Source organism: Osmerus eperlanus, chromosome 2 (assembly GCF_963692335.1).
Source record: "Osmerus eperlanus chromosome 2, fOsmEpe2.1, whole genome shotgun sequence".
NCBI classification, from domain to species: domain Eukaryota; kingdom Metazoa; phylum Chordata; class Actinopteri; order Osmeriformes; family Osmeridae; genus Osmerus; species Osmerus eperlanus.
In genome coordinates this window covers 18,333,762-18,354,217 of record NC_085019.1, presented here as the reverse complement: position 1 = coordinate 18,354,217, position 20,456 = coordinate 18,333,762, and the positions used below count along the sequence as shown (strand labels likewise).

Genomic DNA, 20,456 nt, shown 5'->3' with positions numbered 1-20,456 from the left:
TTCATCCCTCGTTCTGTTCTATTGTGTGTTTCGTATGGCCATTTGCAAAGGTGTGACGAGTACACTGCATGGTGTAAATTGACAGACTTTGAGGAGACAGGGAGATTTTTTCAACAATTGTCATCATGGTTGAAACTGTATAGGTATGTACATATGTTTTCTCAGTAAAACAATTTAGTAAGAACAGAATTGTTTTCCCCCAGAGAGAATAATTGTGTAATTGTAATGAGGTAAACCTTATTATTTACCTTATTATTGCTGTTGCTTTAGTGTAGCCAGACGCGGATTCTTGAATGATGGAAGCTGTGGTACTTGAAAAGGTTTGAAGGCCTGAGGTGATTGCTGAAACATTAACATTTTATGAATGTTTTTTTTTACAATGTGGGCTTTATTAAAGTAAAAACTAATGAAATGTGCAATAAATCTTACCTGATGTGGTACTGGGGGTGGGAAAGTATTCAGATGTTGGTGTGGTTGAATGTACCAACATTTTAAAGCACAAGGATTAGTGTGCTGATGGGAAAGGTATTACACATCCCCTGTCGTGTGGGGGACTGGACCTGGTCGACAGTGGACGTTGATCTGTGACAGTCTGCCAAAGATGGATCTAGTCGCCAAGTGGACACCAGTGTGTGTGTGTGTGTGTGTGTGGTGTGTGTGTGTGGTGTGTGTGTGTGTGTGTGTGTAGTTGCCAGAAGGTTCTATGGGGAGATAAAATTGCAGAATCACATTTAATGGGTTAAAGTTGCCTAAAACTCATTCCTTACATTGTAGGAAATGCATGTTTTCATGTGTTTTGTATTTCACAGTCCATTCACTATACAAGCTATGACTTTTGTTTTTAAATGCATTGTTTAGCAGATAATTCATAGGTTACTTTATGTGAATAAGTATCGCATTATGGTGACTGTAATATGTTGACAACAATTCAACTGATATTTGAAATTGTACATCTTTTGTGTATACATGATCAATTAAAGTGTTAGCATCAGTGGTTGAAAAGTGAACTAATTGAATGTAATGATGTTGTTCGAATAGTCTTTGTATTGTTTTAGAAGTATGAAGATTATCATTAAAATCCCCCATAATAATTTTTCCTCCAGGAAAAGTATTTATTTCGTCAATGAGATGTAATAAATTGTCTTTGAATAAGTCAACATGGTATGTTTGGGGTCTGTAAAGAACTGCAGCGATTAATTGAAACTGTGGAACGTGGAAGACTAATGATTCTAGATTAGTATTACATGGTGTTTTGACTTCAATGTTTTGGTCAGTCTGACAATATATTCCAACACCACCGTTTGCCTGATGTTTTAAAGTATCGGTGATAATGTTCATTGGACTGTAACAATTGTAACGGCTGTTGTTATAGAAGGTGAAATTAGGTAAAAGTAAATGTTCGGTTGGATAGTTTGGTTGAAGCCACGTTTCAGCCACACAAATGCACTGACACATCAATAAAGTGTTGTTTGCTTGCATGTTGTTAAAATGTGCATTGAGACTTTGAATGTTATGAAAAGCTATTGTGAATAATGGAGGGGTTGAAGGTGAGTTTTTTGAGATGAAGGGAGCCATTGTTGCAAGAACTTCTTTGATGTTGCTGTTACAATAAATCTTTGACTCGTTTAAGTCTTCAATTACTAAGCCTGACAGCGAAGACACACGACTTAAAGCTACATAAGCTTGTCCTGGTGCAAATATCTTTTTCAAGTTTACGACTGCACTTTTCACTGTAAGACCTTGAACTTTGTGAACGGTACAACCCCAGGATAATTGTATTGGGTACTGACGGCGTATTCCACCATTGTTCGAGACTCTGTCCTCTACAGGTTTAATTATTGTGAGGTTTCGATGAGTATTATTTGCTGTAGTTATTTTAGCTCTTTGCAGTTGTCCAATTTTACTGTCATCAAATTCAACATGTATTTCAGAGGGAAAGTATTTGTCCATATCAAACATGATTTGGATAACTGTCCCAAAAGCACCATTAACGAGTCCATCTAAAACGTCAATGTTTTTAGTCAGCATGATGCACGCGTGTATACCCAAACTCACACTTGGCTTAAGACAACTATTAAAAACTTTGGTGTGGTGGCCATTCTTTCTTTCCATACGTCCTGTTTTTGGATTACGCTCAAAGTCTTGTGCTTCAATAGTTATAGCATTTGGGCAAATTGAATTGAGCATTTGACAGTTGTAATTGCAAACTTGTTTATTTGTAGCAAAAATGTGGAGTGCATTCGAGACTTCTCCTGTTTCACATTGCTTCAATATTTCAACGTCGGTAGGCAACATAGGAGTTGATTTTTGATGGACACGTATGCGATTTAGCAACTCAGCAAAAGTTGAATCTTTTTGTCTCACAACTTGTGTCAAATGTGCAATTTCAAAGTGATCGTTCCAAATGTTCAGTCCTGGCATATCACTGTACAGAGGTTTCCCTTTCACAGGCGGTAACTGGTAAAAATCTCCCACAGCAACCATGCTAACTTTTCCAAACAAAGAATGATCTCCGGATTGTTTTATTTGTCTTAGTCTTCCGTGAATGTATGCAAAGAGTCTGTTGTCTACCATTGATATTTCATCAATGATCAGTAATTGTAAATTGGATAGTTTAGCTCGTAAAGAGTTTATCTTTTCCTCACCTAACGGCTGGTAAGGTAATCGCACATCTGTGCCAATACAAAAAGTGTTGTGTATGGTAGCAGCACCAATGTTATACGCGGCAACGCCAGTAGGAGCTGTTATTAGCACTGTAGTGTCATCAGGGTTTGTACATAGTTGCGCTAAAATTCGAGACAACTCATAATGTATGGCTTTAATCAAATGGCTTTTTCCTGTGCCCGCTCCACCAGTGACAAAAAGGTGTATTTGTTGTGGTTTTCGTCCCCATACTGTTTCTAAACTCCACTGACGTAGTTTGTAAAATATGCGCGCTTGCTCATCATTTAAAGATCTCATTATGTTCCATGCTGCTTCTTTAGTCATGAATGTTTTTCTAACTTCTATGTTACCAGTCATAGGCAAAGTTTCTGTCAGGTCTGGAATATTTTCTGAAATGGGTTGTAAATCAGTTTTATTGTGCATAACCTCCTGGGATTGTAAACATTGAAGGCGTTCCATTTCAGACTGGGGGCAAATCTGTGCCCATGCATCATCCAAATCAACCTGCTGTTCCATAATGAGTTGAGCATCATCTAGTTTGTCAGAATTTTGTTCATACAAGGACCTATTATTCTCAACAATTTCTTTAACTTTGTCTATGTCATCACTGAAGTCACGTACAATTCCAACATTGTAAAAATCTTCGTATGTTACAAAAGGATGTGGTTTCAACTGACAGTCTTCATAGTGGGGCAAAAACAATTGTAACTGGCTTTGATGATATTTTTCTGGATCTTTTGTGGGTGACAGTCTTGCATATCTAATAACAGCTGGTTCCGTGCGTGTTCTTTTTCTGATGTGGCCAGAATTGTCCTGAAGTTGAACGACACATTCGCTTGGATTAGCTGGGACTTCACTTTGACTCAAGACTCGATATTCCGAGCAAAACGTGGCAAGGCACATGTTTTGAAACAGTGGTGATTGTGGTCTATGTTTATACCTGTCTATCACACTTGTCATCCATATAGTGTTATGTTCATTGTTGTCATTTTGTTTTCTGTCTCGCAATACACTGAGAGGTAAACTCATGCGCATAGGGTGTTCTCCTGTTGGTATGAAAGTTACTTTGCGTGAGCATTCCTTTAAATGCATTCCAGTTAGTCGATATACTGCTTCTTGTGCAGACACTTCTCTATTATGAAGGTAAACACTGCCGAGTGATTTGAATGCAGCTTTGGCATCCAGATTGCCTTTATGTCCTTCTTTTTGTGCACAATCGAGTAACAATCCCATTTCTCTCTCTGCTTTGGATATATAAGAAATAATGTACACTACACAAGAATATGCATCCACAATGTACTGAATATCCATATTGGCATTCCAAGCTCTTAACAGGTCTTTGTTGAATTGGTTAATCCAAATGTCACCGGGCTTTCTTTTTAAAACAACGCTGGTTTTATTGGTTAGTTGTGAATTTGCTATTTCAAAAAGCAATTGTGAAATGCCGATGCTTTCAAACAGTTCCTCTGTCGATTCAAATGTTTGGTCACTATTTAGTAAAGTTGTTCTGACCATTTTCAACATCTTTTCAGCCACGTCTGGTGTCATCAGTTTTCTCAATTCGTCTTCCTCATTCATTGGTTGATGTGATTGTTCTGTATTGCATTGATTTTGTGCATAAGTGACATTCAAGTTTTCTTCAGTGTTATTGTGTTCTTGCATGGGCATTGCAGGGTCACGTAAGTCACTTTGAACTACTTGTGGTTGACTTTTTGCAGGTTGGACAATACGATCAATAAATGTTCGACAAGATGGGGGTCGTGGAAAGTTAAACCGACATTCAGTTTTTTTTTCCTACAGGTTTTTGAGTGCTTAGTGCTATGTTTTTGCACAGTGTTTACAATCTCACACAGTTCATCATCATCTGATGATGGCAGTTCACAAGATACATATTTGTCAATAAAGTCTACAACTTTCTCATCAGGGTCTTTGTCAATTTGAGGGGCTGATTCCACCCAGAATAAGCAATGACAGTGAGGGGAGCCTCTGTTTTGAAATTCTACACGGTAAAAGTAGTCTGATATTTTTCCAATAGGAGCAGCTGGAGACATAATCACATCTTTTAAGAAACTGTGCCATCTGTGGTCAAACATTCTTGCAGCTGTAACTGGGTTTTGTTTCAACAATGCACATTTCTCTGACCAAGTCAGTTCATCAATAGGCACATTTTTATTTTGTTCATGACTGAGTGTTGTTATCATTTCAGGCCAGCGCATGTCAGCTGAGGAAAATGAACAAAACCATGTGGGGATTCCTAGTTGTCGTATCATAGCAAACAGATCTTTTTGTGCAGATTGCCAAAAGGGGGGTGTTCCACGTATAGGTCTTAAGAACTTGTAGCCTTCGTCGTTTTTTAACACTCGTTTTAAAGATTCTGCATCAGTTAACAAATTGGGTTGCTCTTTGTGAGTCAATTCAGTGCCTGAACCTTTGCGCATGGCAATTGAAACATTTGAAAGAACTTGTTGTACTTCTGATATGTACTGGGCATAGAATATGAAGTCTGTGTTTTTAGCAAATCTGCCATCAGCATTCAGTAAACGTGTATTTAAATATTTTGCCAGGGTTATTCTTTCTTTGCGAGGGTCATGAAAAGTAGGAGCTCCCGTGGGGTATAACATAGGAAAACATTTTCCTTCATTTGTAGCATCTTCTAACAGTTTAATGGGATGATTATTCTCAGCAGGGGCAACTGATAACACAGAGTCAAAATGTTGATCCAAAACTTCTTGTGCAATATCTACTGGTTGTAAACATGTGTCTAGAAACATTCCATGTGTTTGTTCAGTGTATGTCAACTCTTCTTCAGGATCATCACTTTCGGAATCATTTTCCGTTTTGTTCTTTTTTCTTTCATTAGAAACGCTTGTTGTATGTATTGACACAGCATTATCACATATTTCATTGTTCTTATTTAAAAGTCCAACAGTTGCATCAACTTGAGATGGTGTGTTGGTATTATCGCATATTTCCATATGTTCATGATCACTGACTTGCACATCGTTAATTTTGTCCAGAGGGTTAACCCATTCATTATTAATGCTAATGTCATGATACCATTTGTTATTTAACTTTAAGTACTCCAACGCATTATAGACATGGTTTGTATGGACATGTTTATATTCATAATGCCCCTTGTATGTTAATTTGCGTTTTAGTTTAATTCGTAACATTAAATCATTTCCATCATTTCGTGGGAGCATGTTTGTTACTTGATCGACATTAGATGGAACACATACGACAGGTCCATGGCAACCATTTTGTCCGCCCTTTGGTAATGCCAACAGTTTCATAAAAGGAATATGTTTCGCTATTAAGTGTTGCTCAAGTGAATTTAAGCACTGTAGCTGAGAAGGAATGGCTTCCAAATGCAAATTGTTGGCTACACTTTCTTGAGGCATTCTACCAGCACCAATTTTACGGTGACATGTGTGACATATCCACAACTTAGACGATTGAATATGTGCAGTGCAGTTATTATCACAGTCTTCATTACAAGTCTGTAAATATGTATCTGTAATGCACTGTTTTGCCAAAGCAGCAACTGTTGGACTGGTTGTGTAGCGATCATGTTTACATTCAATGACTTGCTTTCGAAAAAGCTGGCGATGACAAGCTGAGCAAACAAATCGAGGGCCTTCTTGGACATTTTTTCTAAAGGATTCTATGACAAAATCCATGGAATATGTCAGATTTTTCTTATTGATATATGTTTGCATGCTTTGTGTTTTTACACTGCTTTGAAAGTATGCATCTTTTGTGTACTTTGCCTGACTGTATTCTTGCAGTTTAAAACGGAACTCTTCATTAGTTCTGTACTTATCTCGGCTGGATTGCAATTGTGTTTTTCTGTATTTCTCATTTGTCGCATACAATTTCTTTGCCAACATAATGCGATTTTGTCGGAATTGAATGTCATTCTGATATTTTTGCTTCTTAATGGCTGCTTTATCTTGTGATAGTTGTATTTGACCAATGGCTGTTGTTGATGGCCTTTTCCTCAAATGTACATTACACATTGGTACAGGGTTTTTTGCTTGACACAATGATGCACATGTACCTTCAGAATGTGTATCTGTTACACAAGTTACCAATTCATAATGGTTTCCATTTACATGGTTCAAATATATGGCATCGTCATTCGTTCTTGAAAGACTTTTGTACATGTTCCAGCGGTGTGAATTAAATGTGTAGATGTCAGTATGAAACAAATCTGCTGCCGTCATAATTTCTAATTCAGTGCCCCACGTATTTGCATACATCATTCGTGAAGACTGTATGTATTGTTCTACAGAGGTGTATTCAGCTCTAAGAAACCTTTTAAATGTTTGCTAATTTTTCATTAAGTGTCTTACCACATGTTTGCGTATTTTCATGTGAGGGCTTTCATTGCCGCAAAGTGCCATTGCCAATGACCGGAATAAGCAGTTACCATCCTTTTTAATAGCTTTTGACTCACATGGATAACTTAATACAGTGTTTGGTTGAATTCTGGTCGACACATTATTATTTACATTTTGCAAATCTAACTGTGAACATAAAGCACTTTGATTAATACATGTTAAGGGATTAAACGTCCATGTCGGCAGAATCACGTCACCAATTACTACATCATTATTTTTACCCAGTTCATCAACTGTGTTGACAGCGTTGCCATATGTTTCATGCAAGTCGCATTTTTGAAATGTGTGTGTACAGATATTTTCTGTTTCTGTTGTTGCAGTAGCCCTACAGTCCACAACAACGTTCAATGTGCTAACAATACACTCACTATATTTGTCTACACTTAGATCAATACTTTTCATCGTTGAAAGTCTTTCATCACTAGTAACATTGATAGACCTATCGTTTTCACACAAGAAATTCTCATTTTGCAATGGCAATGCATGACTACACTCTGTTTGTGTTTCAAAAGTGCTCTCGGGAACATAAACAAATACCTCTGGCGTTATTTGTGCTTTCATGGCATTTGCATTGCGTTTCCGTGTACTAGACTTGTGTAGTGCTGTAGTGTTTATGTTGTTGCCGTCTTCTAATCTCATTGTAAAGCTCATTCCAGTTACCTCAAACGGTTTTCCAAAGGCATTCATTGAACTTGCAAGCCTATTAATGTGATGGCTGTACATATCCTCAAAAGTTTGAAAGAAACACACAACACTTTTTCCTGTTGGATGAAGAAGGCCATCATAGCTGCGTGCGTGGGAGTCAAATACTGCATAACCACTGGTGTGTTTAATAATGGCACAAGTACTTTTATTAATTGTCAAAAAACAGCTGTCATCTTCTAGTACTACTCTTTGCAGTGCTTCATAAAGGCTTATTGACATGTCTGCCAAATCTGGATCATAATCATGTACTCCTACTATGCCACTAAATGCTTGTCCAAGATTAATTGTAAAATCAACATTATGCAACACATGAGACTTTGGCAAATCACTTACCAAAAGATGAGTATGTTTTACCTGATTGCGGTTCTGCACTGACGTATAAAGCTCGTTTCCATTCACAAGAATAATATCAAGGTCACTACTTTGCCACGTGCACACATCTTTCAGTTCATTCATCAACATTGCTGTTAAACTGTTTGTCAGACATTGTACGCCTGCATTTTCTGCAAACATCACATGTCCTTGATGAAAAGATCCTTGTATATACCTGTTATGACAGCTTGGAGGCACGGTGTTGGACAGCTCACCACTGTTCATGTATTCAACAGAGTTTGTTGAATGACTTTTGATAGTTTTAATTTCATCAGGTATTACAATAGTGTACGTTTCAAAGTTTGCAAGATTTGTATCAAGTTTCATTTCAAAGTTTTCAGCGTTGCACAGTTTTGTACAAAAGTTTGCAAGGTTTGTATCAAGTTTTTTTCCTTGGTGACTGAGAGTTTCACCGTGAGAACAGTATGCCCCAATGGCTGCACACCTTATAGATTGCAGAGGCAGTGTGAACGATGCTCCACTGGTCCTTGAAAGAGACTGCGATACATTATCACAGCTCACAACAGGCACAGACTGTGAAAGAGAGTCACAGGGCCTAAAGATAGATGACCGAGAGGTCGGAAGAGGAGGAAAATCAGAGCTTGGGGTGGGGGATGAAGATGGGATATCACAAGGGGTAGAGTGGGGATCAGTGGATAGAGAAAAATCAGACAAGGCGCTACATGTTGCAGCAGCAGCCAAGTGATGACGCCCTTTCCGCCAGTTCTTCTTCCTCGGCATCTGAAAAACAGGGAAAAGTTATCAAGTAAGGAAGAATAACTACACATCAGCAGTACCAGTCTTCATAAAGCTACATTGGTATATAGTTTTTCAAGTGTACATTACTGATATTAGCAGTGACATCACACATTTTTTTTTATTATTGCTCATCAAAAATATATGGTTATTTGATATGGGGCAGAGAATAAGTTTACAACTTTTCATACACATTGTAGTGCATAAATAAGTGACAGCAACTTCAAGACAATTTTATTTCATACAATACAAAACGGGAAAACATTTGGAATGCCATGGTCTGTATTTTGTCAATACAGGAACACAGTCCTCCAAGTTTATCATAAGAGGACAATTTTATTGATTAGCATGACATATGAAATTAGTAACATATTTATTAATACATGATTCAAACAGTAACTGTAGCCATCAACATTAAAATAGGTTCAGCATCAATCTGCATTTAACTAAGTAAGTAAGTTTATTTATAAAGCACACTAACACAGCAAAAGCTGACCGAGGTGCCGAACAGCACAAAAAAATTATAAAAAAGACACCATAAAATACATTGTAAAAACAAAATACACAGTCAATAACAGTTAAATAAGTAAAATCACAACTCAAGAGGTAGTGGGAAACCCTAGTGCATATAGGTGTGTTTTAAGTTTTATTTTAAATACAATGAAGGAGCCTGCCTGATAGAAAGGGGAAGTTGATTCCATTTAAACATTCACAAAAAACAAGCATTAAGGAAATCAAGTGAAGCCTCTGCTCACTGTTAAATGATAAACTGTATTTTGTTGTTATACTTTAACGACCCTACAGTTCACTTCCGAACATACATCTTTAACCCAAACACTTAATGCAAACAGTAGTCAGTTACTGTTACAACCCTCTTTGCCTAACATGGAGGTAATGGCAATGTGTGGAAAATGCACATTCATCACAGGGGAATAACAATGGAATGATGCCAAAGCAAAAACCAAAAAGTATCTTATCTAGTAAACACATAAACTTACCTAGACTAAACATACATGGGGTGGCACCATTCCTTACCTAGTGTGTTAACACAGGTTCGCTGTGTGATGGTGTATGCCCATGAAGGGCAGCTTACCTATTCCAAAGCCCTGTGTGCAGTGAACAAAAACAAACCAACCTAAAGCACAATATCAAAATAACTGGTCTATTAAAAGGGTTCACTATGAAGCAAACCATTCTAACAAAATAATAACAACATTTACAATGATTTCAACAAGAAGTCTCTCTGACTTGACAACTCTCTAAACAAGCAACTTTCCAAAGCAATCTCTGAAACAGCTGACCAGTGCGGTAATTTTATGTTGACAACTAAACCGCTGATTGGAAGTGCGCAGCTGATTGCAAATCACGAGGTAGGGAGACTGATAGCCAACCGCCAACAAACGCCGACTAGACCATACCTGCATGCAGCGAATAGAAAGAAAGAGGGGAGAAAAGAAAAAACACACAACCACAACTATACAGACTGAATTAGGACATTTTAAACATGGGTCCGTAACAAAGACGTTGTTAAAAATGCTCATTCACATTCATTTTTCTCAATTAATCTCATCACTTAAACACACTGGTTTAGCATTTTTTCCCACAAGGAAGTCTAACCTCAACAGTGGATCCTTGGTCTTCTGGAGCAGATATCCTTTTCTTGGCTGCCCTGGATCTCTTGCTGGAACGTGGCATCTAAAAAACACATAGAAAAACCATCAAAAACTATGAAATGTAACATACCACACTACTGCTTAACAATTTCATAGTCTTACATTATCATAACTTCATACTCAACAGTTCTAGTATACAGACCTTTAAGAAAATATTGAAATGGTTAGGATTCTCAAAACAACAATCTCTGTACTTAAAAAAAATATTTAGACATCCATTATTTACCTTTATTCAATTTACACAGTCTACATTCAAATTTAAGTCTGTAAAATGTAAACAGAGAAACGGACTCAACTATAAATACAAATTAAGACCAATTGAGAACAATTTATCTTGCAAATGGTTTTTACTTTAAATTCATGTTTCATCAAAAGAATCATCACAGTTTAACACAAATAACCAAACCTTACTGTTAAAATACTGCCAAGCCACTGACTCACATTAGAAAATTAAAACAAATAAACATAGCCTAGAAGATGTACCTGTAGGTCAATTACATAATCAAGAGCATGGAGTAGGAATGGATGGATGACAAAATACCCCGCCGAGCCCAATCCATTAAATATTTCCTACCCATAAGTTAATTTCCTGAAATGCAATAATTCACCAACATTTTGACAATTTCATGCTCCAAACATTGTGGGAACAGTTTGGAGATGGCCCCTTCCTGTTCTAACATGACTATGCAACAGTGCACAAAGCAAGGCCCATAAACACATGGATGAGCGAGATTGGTGTAGACGAACTTGAGTGGCCTGCACACAGTCCTGACCTCAACCCAATACAACACCTTTGGGATGAATTAGAGCAGGGACTGCGATCCAAACCTTCTTGTTCCACATCAATGTTGGACCTCACAAATGCACTTCTGGAAGAATGGTAAAACATTTCCATAAACCTCTTAAACCTTGTGGAAAGCCTTCCTAGACGAGTTGAAACTATTATAGCTACAAAGGGTGGTCCGACATCATATCCTATGGTTTAAGAATGAGATGTCACTCACGTTCATGAGCGTGTAAAGGCAACCGAGCGAATACTTTGGCAATTTAGTGTATAAAATTGATACAAATATAAAATGTTATCAAGAGATGGGAAATCGTGCAGCATAGTACAACATGCCGATTACAAACGTATTGTAGCTCTATAGGCTTTCAATGGAACTCCTAAACGATCAAACCATGAACCCAAACAAAGCTAGCAAGCAAAACAACCATGGTACCATTGCTACTTGTTTAATGCTAGGTAGCTCTATCTGTGCAGCAAACTAGGCTACCTAGCTACAGTTTCAAAAAGAATAACTTACAATGTGAAGACCGTCAGAAAAACTTGGAACGAACAAACAAAATTACATCAACAATGACATGTAGCTAAAGATAGAATAACCCAACCGTAGGTAGGTACAGTACATAAATTTGAAACGCCGTCCACAAAAGCAAAAACTAGCCTTAAGGGTTATAGCTTGCTCGGCATTTATCTGACCTCCTTGTCTATTTGTTTGTGTATGGCCGCACTGCAACTACAATTCACTGAATCTGTCTTACTAATTAAACGTTGCCTTCGAATAAACGCCGCACCACAAATGATCATTGTGTAATACACGCTGCAGTGTTTAATCGAAAGACACATTTGGAACTCACCGTACTAATTTAAATTACATCAACAATGACATGTAAAAATAGAACAACCCAACCGCATAGTTACGCACAGTATACAAATTTCAAACGCGTCTCATAGAAGCAAGTATAATGTTAAAGATTTTACGACTTGCTAGCCTGTAATACTGTCTGTACAAAGAGATATCCTTAGCTCAGCTAGCCTAGATAGATTAGCTGCTATCCTGTTTACGACAGTATAAAAGTCTTCAAGTTATCATACGAATACAAACGCTAAAATACATGTTTTGTACTGCCATTGTAGGATCTTATTACTCACTGTCAAATGTAACAATGAAAATCTCTGAGGGCTGCAGGAGTTCTCCAACGATAAAATAAAATGGTCGTCTTCTTGTGCGTGTACCAAGCTCGCGCGTGTGTCAAGGGGCTCTGGCCCCTTGTGTGTGAGAGAATGTGGAGCACGCGCGCACAGGAGCAAAGGGAGAGAGGATTTGGGGAAACAGCCCTAGAAATTAGCCAAGCATGCATGTTTCAAATATTCACTAAAAATCGAGTTTTCATGTTACAGTCAACTTTTTCTCAGATTTGTGTACTCAACATTCTCAAGAGTCTTCATATGAACTAGTGATTGAATCAGAGTATCGTTTTTTGGCCGGCGGATGTGTAAAGCATTATTTTAGCATTAGCAATAAATTCAATTTGCTTTATATCAATCATTTTTAGAGGTATGAAGTTGCCTTTGCACATGGTAACATGTTGTAGTGTCTTCCACGTGACATACCAAGTTTGGTGTTGATATCTCAAAGATTTGCTGAGATTTGACCAAACGTCCTGTTTGGTTGCTTTGTTGCAGATTTTGATTGGCTCTACCGGACAAACGGTTTTGAAAATCAGAAATCCCTACGATAACTTTTGTGAGGCTCAGTCTGGATATCATCTATGGCAATTTTGAAGAAAATTCGACCAAAAATGTAGGAGGAGTAGGGAAAAAACGCGTTTCCTTAATCTTTATTGTACAGAAAAATCCAATATGGCGGCCGTTATAGCTTCTTGAGGCTTTTTTATTCCTCATGAGAAATAAGGCATATGTAATGAATTTCAGAATTTTGGGACTTATGGCCTGCAAATGGCATCAATTTGAAAATTGACATATTGGGGCGTGGCCTGTAGCGCCACCTATTGTCTCACATGGCCCATGTTTGGTATGGTAGTTACTAATGGTCTGCAGTTTCAACATGCCAAATTTCTCAACTTTTTACGGTACTGGTCTAGGGGCTGCCATTGACTCCCATGGGTAAAAAATAATAATACCACCAATAACAATAGGGTTCTCCTACCGGAGGAACCCTAAATATAGCTGCAAGCAGCAATGGCGGATTCCTCCTAACATTGCGAACCATTGAAAAATGTATATTCTTCAAAAATTGTCACTGTATAGAAACATCCATGCTGTAGACTTACCAATGGGATACCAAATCTGAAATGCAATACCATCAAGATCCACAAGGGCTTTTATTTCAAGCCAAGGAGTAAAGGGAGGGGGCTTGGTGAGCCTACCCCTTCCAGAAATTCTTGTATCTTTGTGTATGAGGGCGTGGCCTGTAGCGTCACTTATGGGTGATATTGGGCCATTTGTAGTGTGGTAGTTACTCTTGGCCTATACTATCAATGTTTCAGGATTTTGAGAACTTTTTACCATTGCATACAAAATCGGAAATGCAATACCATCAAGATCCACATGGGCCTTTGCTAAAGACCAAGCAATGAGTGGGGGCTTGGTCAGCCCACAATTGCCTGAAATGTTGTGTATGCGTCTTGCCAAGCTTGCGTGTGTGTCAAGGGAAAGGCTGAGTGTGTGAGAATGTGGAGCGCGCGCTGAGGAGCAGGGGAGACATTTCATTGGAAATTCCCTTAACAATTAGCCAAGCATGCATTTTTCAAATATTCACCAAAATTCAACTTTTCATCTTACAGTCAACTTTTTCTGAGATTTGTGTACTAAACATTCTCAAGAGTCTTCATGAAATTCTGATTGAATCAGAGTTTTTTGACTGGCGGATGTGTAAAGCATTATTTTAGCGCTAGAAATAAATTAGATTTCCTTTATTTCAATCATTTTTTAAGATAATAATTTGCCTTCTTACATGGGAACATGATGTAGTGTCTTTCACGTGACACGCCAAGTTTGGTTTTGATAGTTCAAAGATTTGATGAGATTTGATCCAACTTCCTGTTTGGTTGCTTTGTTGACGATTTTGATTGGCTGTACCGGACAAACGGTTTTGAAATTCAAAAATCTGTTGAAGAGTTCAGTGAGGGTTGCTCTGACGATGATACCTGCCAATTCTGGGGAAGATTGGACAAAAATTGTAGGAGAAGTAGCGAAAAAACGTGTTTCCTAAATCTTTATTTTACAAAAAAATCCAATATGGCGGCCGTTATAGGTTATTGAGGCTTTTTTGTTCCTCATGAGAAATAAGGCATATCTAATGAATTTCGGAATTTTGGGACAAATGGGATGCGAATGGCATCACTTTGTAAATGGACAATTGGGGCTTGGCCGTAGCGCCACCTATGGATAATGGTGCGTCATTTGTGGTGTGGTAGTTACTCCTGGCCTATACTATCAATGTTTCAGGATTTTGAGAACTTTTTCTAAAATGCATTACCATCAAGATTCACAAGGGCCTTCACTTCAAGCCAAGGAATGAGTGGGGGCTTGGTCAGCCCACAATTGCCTGAAATGTTGTGTATGCGTCTCGCCAAGCCCGCGCGTGTGTCAAGGGAAAGGCTGAGTGTGTGAGAGTGTGGAGCATGCGCGCGCTGAAGAGCAGGGGAGACATTTCATTGGAAATTTCGTTAGCAATTAGCCAAGCATGCATGTTTCAAATATTCACCACAAATCGACTTTTCATGTTACAGTCAACTATTCCTCAGATTTGTGTACTAAAAATTCTCAAGAGTCTTCATATGAACTTGTGATTGAATCAAAGTATCAGTTTTTGACCGGCGGATGTGTAAAGCATTATTTTAGCGTTAGCGATAAATTCGATTTGCTTTATATCAACCATTTTTGGAGATATGAAATAGCCTTTGCACATGGTAACATGTTGTAGTGTCTTCCTTGTGACATACCAAGTTACGTGTTTATATCTCAAAGATTTGCTGAGATTTGACCCAACTTCCTGTTTGGTTGCTTTTTTGATGATTTTGATTGGCTGTGCCGGACAAACGGTTTAGAAAATCAAAACGCCATGGATAACTTTTGTGAGGCTTGGTCTGAAGATCATCTCTGGTAATTTTGAAGAAGATATGACAAAAATTGTAGGACGAGTAGAGAAAAAACGTTTTTCAATATATTCAAAATGGCGGCCGCATCAATTCGGCTTTTATCACAAGTTATCATGTGTCACACACGGGATGTCTCAAGATATCATGAGACAAAGGAATCACTTAATAAAGGCAAACAAATCAATAGTTATTGGCCAAAACACATTTTTGCTTCCTGCGGCCACGCCCAGTGATCACATGACACCAAATTATGTAGACATCCTCAGAAGAGGGTTCCGAGTCATCATACTAAGTTTGGCGTTGATATCTCAAAGATTTGCTGAGATATGACTTCACTTCTTGTTTGGCGGCTTTTCTGCTGAATTTGATTGGCTGTACCGAACAAACGGTCGTGAGAATCAAAATTCTTTTCAATAACTTTTGTGAGGCTTGGTCTGAAGATCATCATTGGTAATTTTAAAGAAGATCTGACAAAAATTGTAGGAGGAGTAGGCTTTCAAAGGTTTTTGATAAAACCGGAAATGGCGAAAAATCTATATAACCGGAAATTGACGTCATAGGGTGCGTTGAACTCGTCTTGATCCAGGGAATCCAATGGTACCTCATTTTTGAAAATCAGTCATACGGTTCAAAAGTTGCGTGTGTAAACACAAGTCCAACTTTGACCCATTGGTGGCGCTAGAGTGGTCTAATGGGATACATGAAACTTGGTGTAGGTATAGAAGGAACTGTCCTTAATGAGTGTGCCAAATTTCTCAAAAGGTTATCCAAGGGTTCTAGGGGCTGCCATTGACTCCCATGGAACTAGAATAATAATAATAAATATAGCTGCAAGCAGCAATGAGGTGGCCAAGCAATCGAATGACCCATAAAACATGTTTTACATCCTCAGAAGAGGGTTACAAGTACACGCAACAAGTTTGGTGCGAATCCATCAAAGATTTGCTGAGATACGACCCAACTTCCTGTTTGCTGGTTTAACGGCACATTTTGATTGGCCGTACCGGGCAAACGGTTTTGAAAATCCAAAAAACATATGATGGCTTTTGTGAGGCTTGGTCTGAAGATGATCTCTGCCAAATTTGGTGAAGATTGGAAAACATTTGTAGGAGGAGTACAGAAAAAACGTTTTTTTCAGTAATTCAAAATGGCGGCCGCATTAATTCGGCTGTTATCACAAGTTATCATGTGTCACACACGGGATGTCCCAAGATATCATGAGACAAAGGAATCACTTAATAAAGGCAAACGAATCAACAGTTATTGGCCAAAACACATTTTTGCATCCTGCGGCCACGCCCAGTCATCACATGACACCAAATTGTTTGGACATCCTCAGATGAGGGTTCCGAGTCATCATACCAAGTTTGGTGTTGATTTCTCAAGGATTGGCTGAGATATGAACCAACTTCCTGTTTGGTGTCTTTGCTGCCGATTTTGATTGGCTGTACCGGACAAACGGTTTTGAAAATCAAAAATCTTTGGATAACTTCTGTGAGGGTTGCTCTGACGATGATGTGTGCCAATTCTGGGGAAGATTAAAGAAGAATTGTAGGAGGAGTAGGCTTTCAAAGGTTTTCGATAAAACCGGAAATAGCGGAAAATCTATATAACCGGAAATCGACGTCATAGGGTGCGTTGAACTCGTCTTGACCCAGGGAATCCAATGGTACCTCAATTTTGAAAATCGGTCATACGGTTCAAAAGTTACGTGTGTAAACACAAGTCCAACTTTGACCCGTTGGTGGCGCTACAGTGCTCCAATGGGAGACATGAAACTTGGTGAATATAAAGAGGGGACTGTGCTTAATAAGTGTGCCAAATTTCACAACTTTTTACCATACGGTTCTAGGGGCTGCCATAGACTCCAATGGCAGAAGAAGTGTAATAATAAATATAGCTGCAAGCAGCAATGAGGTGGCCAAGCAATCGAATGACCCATAAAACATGTTGTACATCCTCAGAAGAGGGTTACGAGTACACGCAACAAGTTTGGTGCGAATCCATCAAAGATTTGCTGAGATACGACCCGACTTCCTGTTTGCTGGCTTAACGGCACATTTTGATTGGCCGTACCGGGCAAACGGTTTTGAAAATCCAAAAAACATATGATGGCTTTTGTGAGGCTTGGTCTGAAGATGATCTCTGCCAAATTTGGTGAAGATTGGAAAACATTTGTAGGAGAAGTACAGAAAAAACGTTTTTTCAGTAATTCAAAATGGCGGCCGCATCAATTCGGTTGTTATCACAAGTTATCATGTGTCACACACGGGATGTCCCAAGATATCATGAGACAAAGGAATCACTTAATAAAGGCAAACGAATCAACAGTTATTGGCCAAAACACATTTTTGCATCCTGCGGCCACGCCCAGTGATCACATGACACCAAATTGTTTGGACATCCTCAGATGAGGGTTCCGAGTCATCATACCAAGTTTGGTGTTGATTTCTCAAGGATTGGCTGAGATATGACCCAACTTCCTGTTTGGTGTCTTTGCTGCCGATTTTGATTGGCTGTACCGGACAAACGGTTTTGAAAATCAAAAATCTTTGGATAACTTCTGTGAGGGTTGCTCTGACGATGATGTGTGCCAATTCTGGGGAAGATTAAAGAAGAATTGTAGGAGGAGTAGGCTTTCAAAGGTTTTCGATAAAACCGGAAATGGCGGAAAATCTATATAACCGGAAATTGACGTCATAGGGTGTGTTGAACTCGTCTTGACCCAGGGAATCCAATGGTACCTCATTTTTGAAAATCGGTCATACGATTCAAAAGTTACGTGAGTAAACACAAGTTCGACTTTGACCCGTTGGTGGCGCTAGAGTGCTCCAATGGGAGACATGAAACTTGGTGAATATAAAGAGGGGACTGTGCTTAATGAGTGTGCCAAATTTCACAACTTTTTACCATACGGTTCTAGGGGCTGCCATAGACTCCAATGGCAGAAGAAGTGTAATAATAAATATAGCTGCAAGCAGCAATGAGGTGGCCAAGCAATCGAATGACCCATAAAACATGTTTTACATCCTCAGAAGAGGGTTAAGAGTACACGCAACAAGTTTGGTGCGAATCCATCAAAGATTTGCTGAGATACGACCCAACTTCCTGTTTGCTGGCTTAACGGCACATTTTGATTGGCCGTACCGGGCAAACGGTTTTGAAAATCCAAAAAACATATGATGGCTTTTGTGAGGCTTGGTCTGAAGATGATCTCTGCCAAATTTGGTGAAGATTGGAAAACATTTGTAGGAGGAGTACAGAAAAAACGTTTTTTCAGTAATTCAAAATGGCGGCCGCATCAATTCGGCTGTTATCACAAGTTATCATGTGTCACACACGGGATGTCCCAAGATATCATGAGACAAAGGAATCACTTAATAAAGGCAAACGAATCAACAGTTATTGGCCAAAACACATTTTTGCATCCTGCGGCCACGCCCAGTGATCACATGACACCAAATTGTTTGGACATCCTCAGATGTGGGTTCCGAGTCATCATACCAAGTTTGGTGTTGATTTCTCAAGGATTGGCTGAGATATGACCCAACTTCCTGTTTGGTGTCTTTGCTGCCGATTTTGATTGGCTGTACCGGACAAACGGTTTTGAAAATCAAAAATCTTTGGATAACTTCTGTGAGGGTTGCTCTGACGATGATGTGTGCCAATTCTGGGGAAGATTAAAGAAGAATTGTAGGAGGAGTAGGCTTTCAAAGGTTTTCGATAAAACCGGAAATGGCGGAAAATCTATATAACCGGAAATTGACGTCATAGGGTGTGTTGAACTCGTCTTGACCCAGGGAATCCAATGGTACCTCATTTTTGAAAATCGGTCATACGGTTCAAAAGTTACGTGTGTAAACACAAGTTCGACTTTGACCCGTTGGTGGCGCTAGAGTGCTCCAATGGGAGACATGAAACTTGGTGAATATAAAGAGGGGACTGTGCTTAATGAGTGTGCCAAATTTCACAACTTTTTACCATACGGTTCTAGGGGCTGCCTTAGACTCCAATGGCAGAAGAAGTGTAATAATAAATATAGCTGCAAGCAGCAATGAGGTGGCCAAGCAATCGAATGACACATAAAACATGTTGTACATCCTCAGAAGAGGGTTACGAGTACACGCAACAAGTTTGGTGCGAATCCATCAAAGATTTGCTGAGATACGACCCGACTTCCTGTTTGCTGGCTTAACGGCACATTTTGATTGGCCGTACCGGGCAAACGGTTTTGAAAATCCAAAAAACATATGATGGCTTTTTTGAGGCTTGGTCTGAAGATGATCTCTGCCAAATTTGGTGAAGATTGGAAAACATTTGTAGGAGAAGTACAGAAAAAACGTTTTTTCAGTAATTAAAAATGGCGGCCGCATCAATTCGGCTTTTATCACAAGTTATCATGTGTCACACACGGGATGTCCCAAGATATCATGAGACAAAGGAATCACTTAATAAAGGCAAACGAATCAACAGTTATTGGCCAAAACACATTTTTGCATCCTGCGGCCACGCCCAGTGATCACATGACACCAAATTGTTTGGACATCCTCAGATGAGGGTTCCGAGTCATCATACCAAGTTTGGTGTTGATTTCTCAAGGATTGGCTGAGATATGACCCAACTTCCTGTTTGGTGTCTTTGCTGCCGATTTTGATTGGCTGTACCGGACAAACGGTTTTGAAAATCAAAAATCTTTGGATAACTTCTGTGAGGGTTGCTCTGACGATGATGTGTGCCAATTCTGGGGAAGATTAAAGAAGAATTGTAGGAGGAGTAGGCTTTCAAAGGTTTTCGATAAAACCGGAAATGGCGGAAAATCTATATAACCGGAAATTGACGTCATAGGGTGCGTTGAACTCGTCTTGACCCAGGGAATCCAATGGTACCTCATTTTTGAAAATCGGTTATACGGTTCAAAAGTTACGTGTGTAAACACAAGTCCGACTTTGACCCGTTGGTGGCGCTAGAGTGCTCCAAT

The 20,456-nt window shown here is 39.0% G+C and overlaps 1 protein-coding gene across 1 annotated transcript; it reads right to left on the bottom strand.

The window, feature by feature from the left end:
* Positions 1 to 1,334: 1,334 nt before the first annotated feature.
* LOC134033948 (uncharacterized) lies at positions 1,335 to 12,538 on the bottom strand. The gene is given in 9 exon segments (XM_062478238.1): positions 1,335 to 1,342; positions 1,608 to 4,301; positions 4,374 to 4,445; positions 4,448 to 5,573; positions 5,691 to 6,492; positions 7,735 to 8,432; positions 8,466 to 8,885; positions 10,518 to 10,595; positions 12,507 to 12,538. Coding segments are annotated over 8 exon segments (5,898 nt in total). The 5' UTR covers positions 12,507 to 12,538.
* Between the last annotated feature and the right edge of the window lie 7,918 nt (positions 12,539 to 20,456).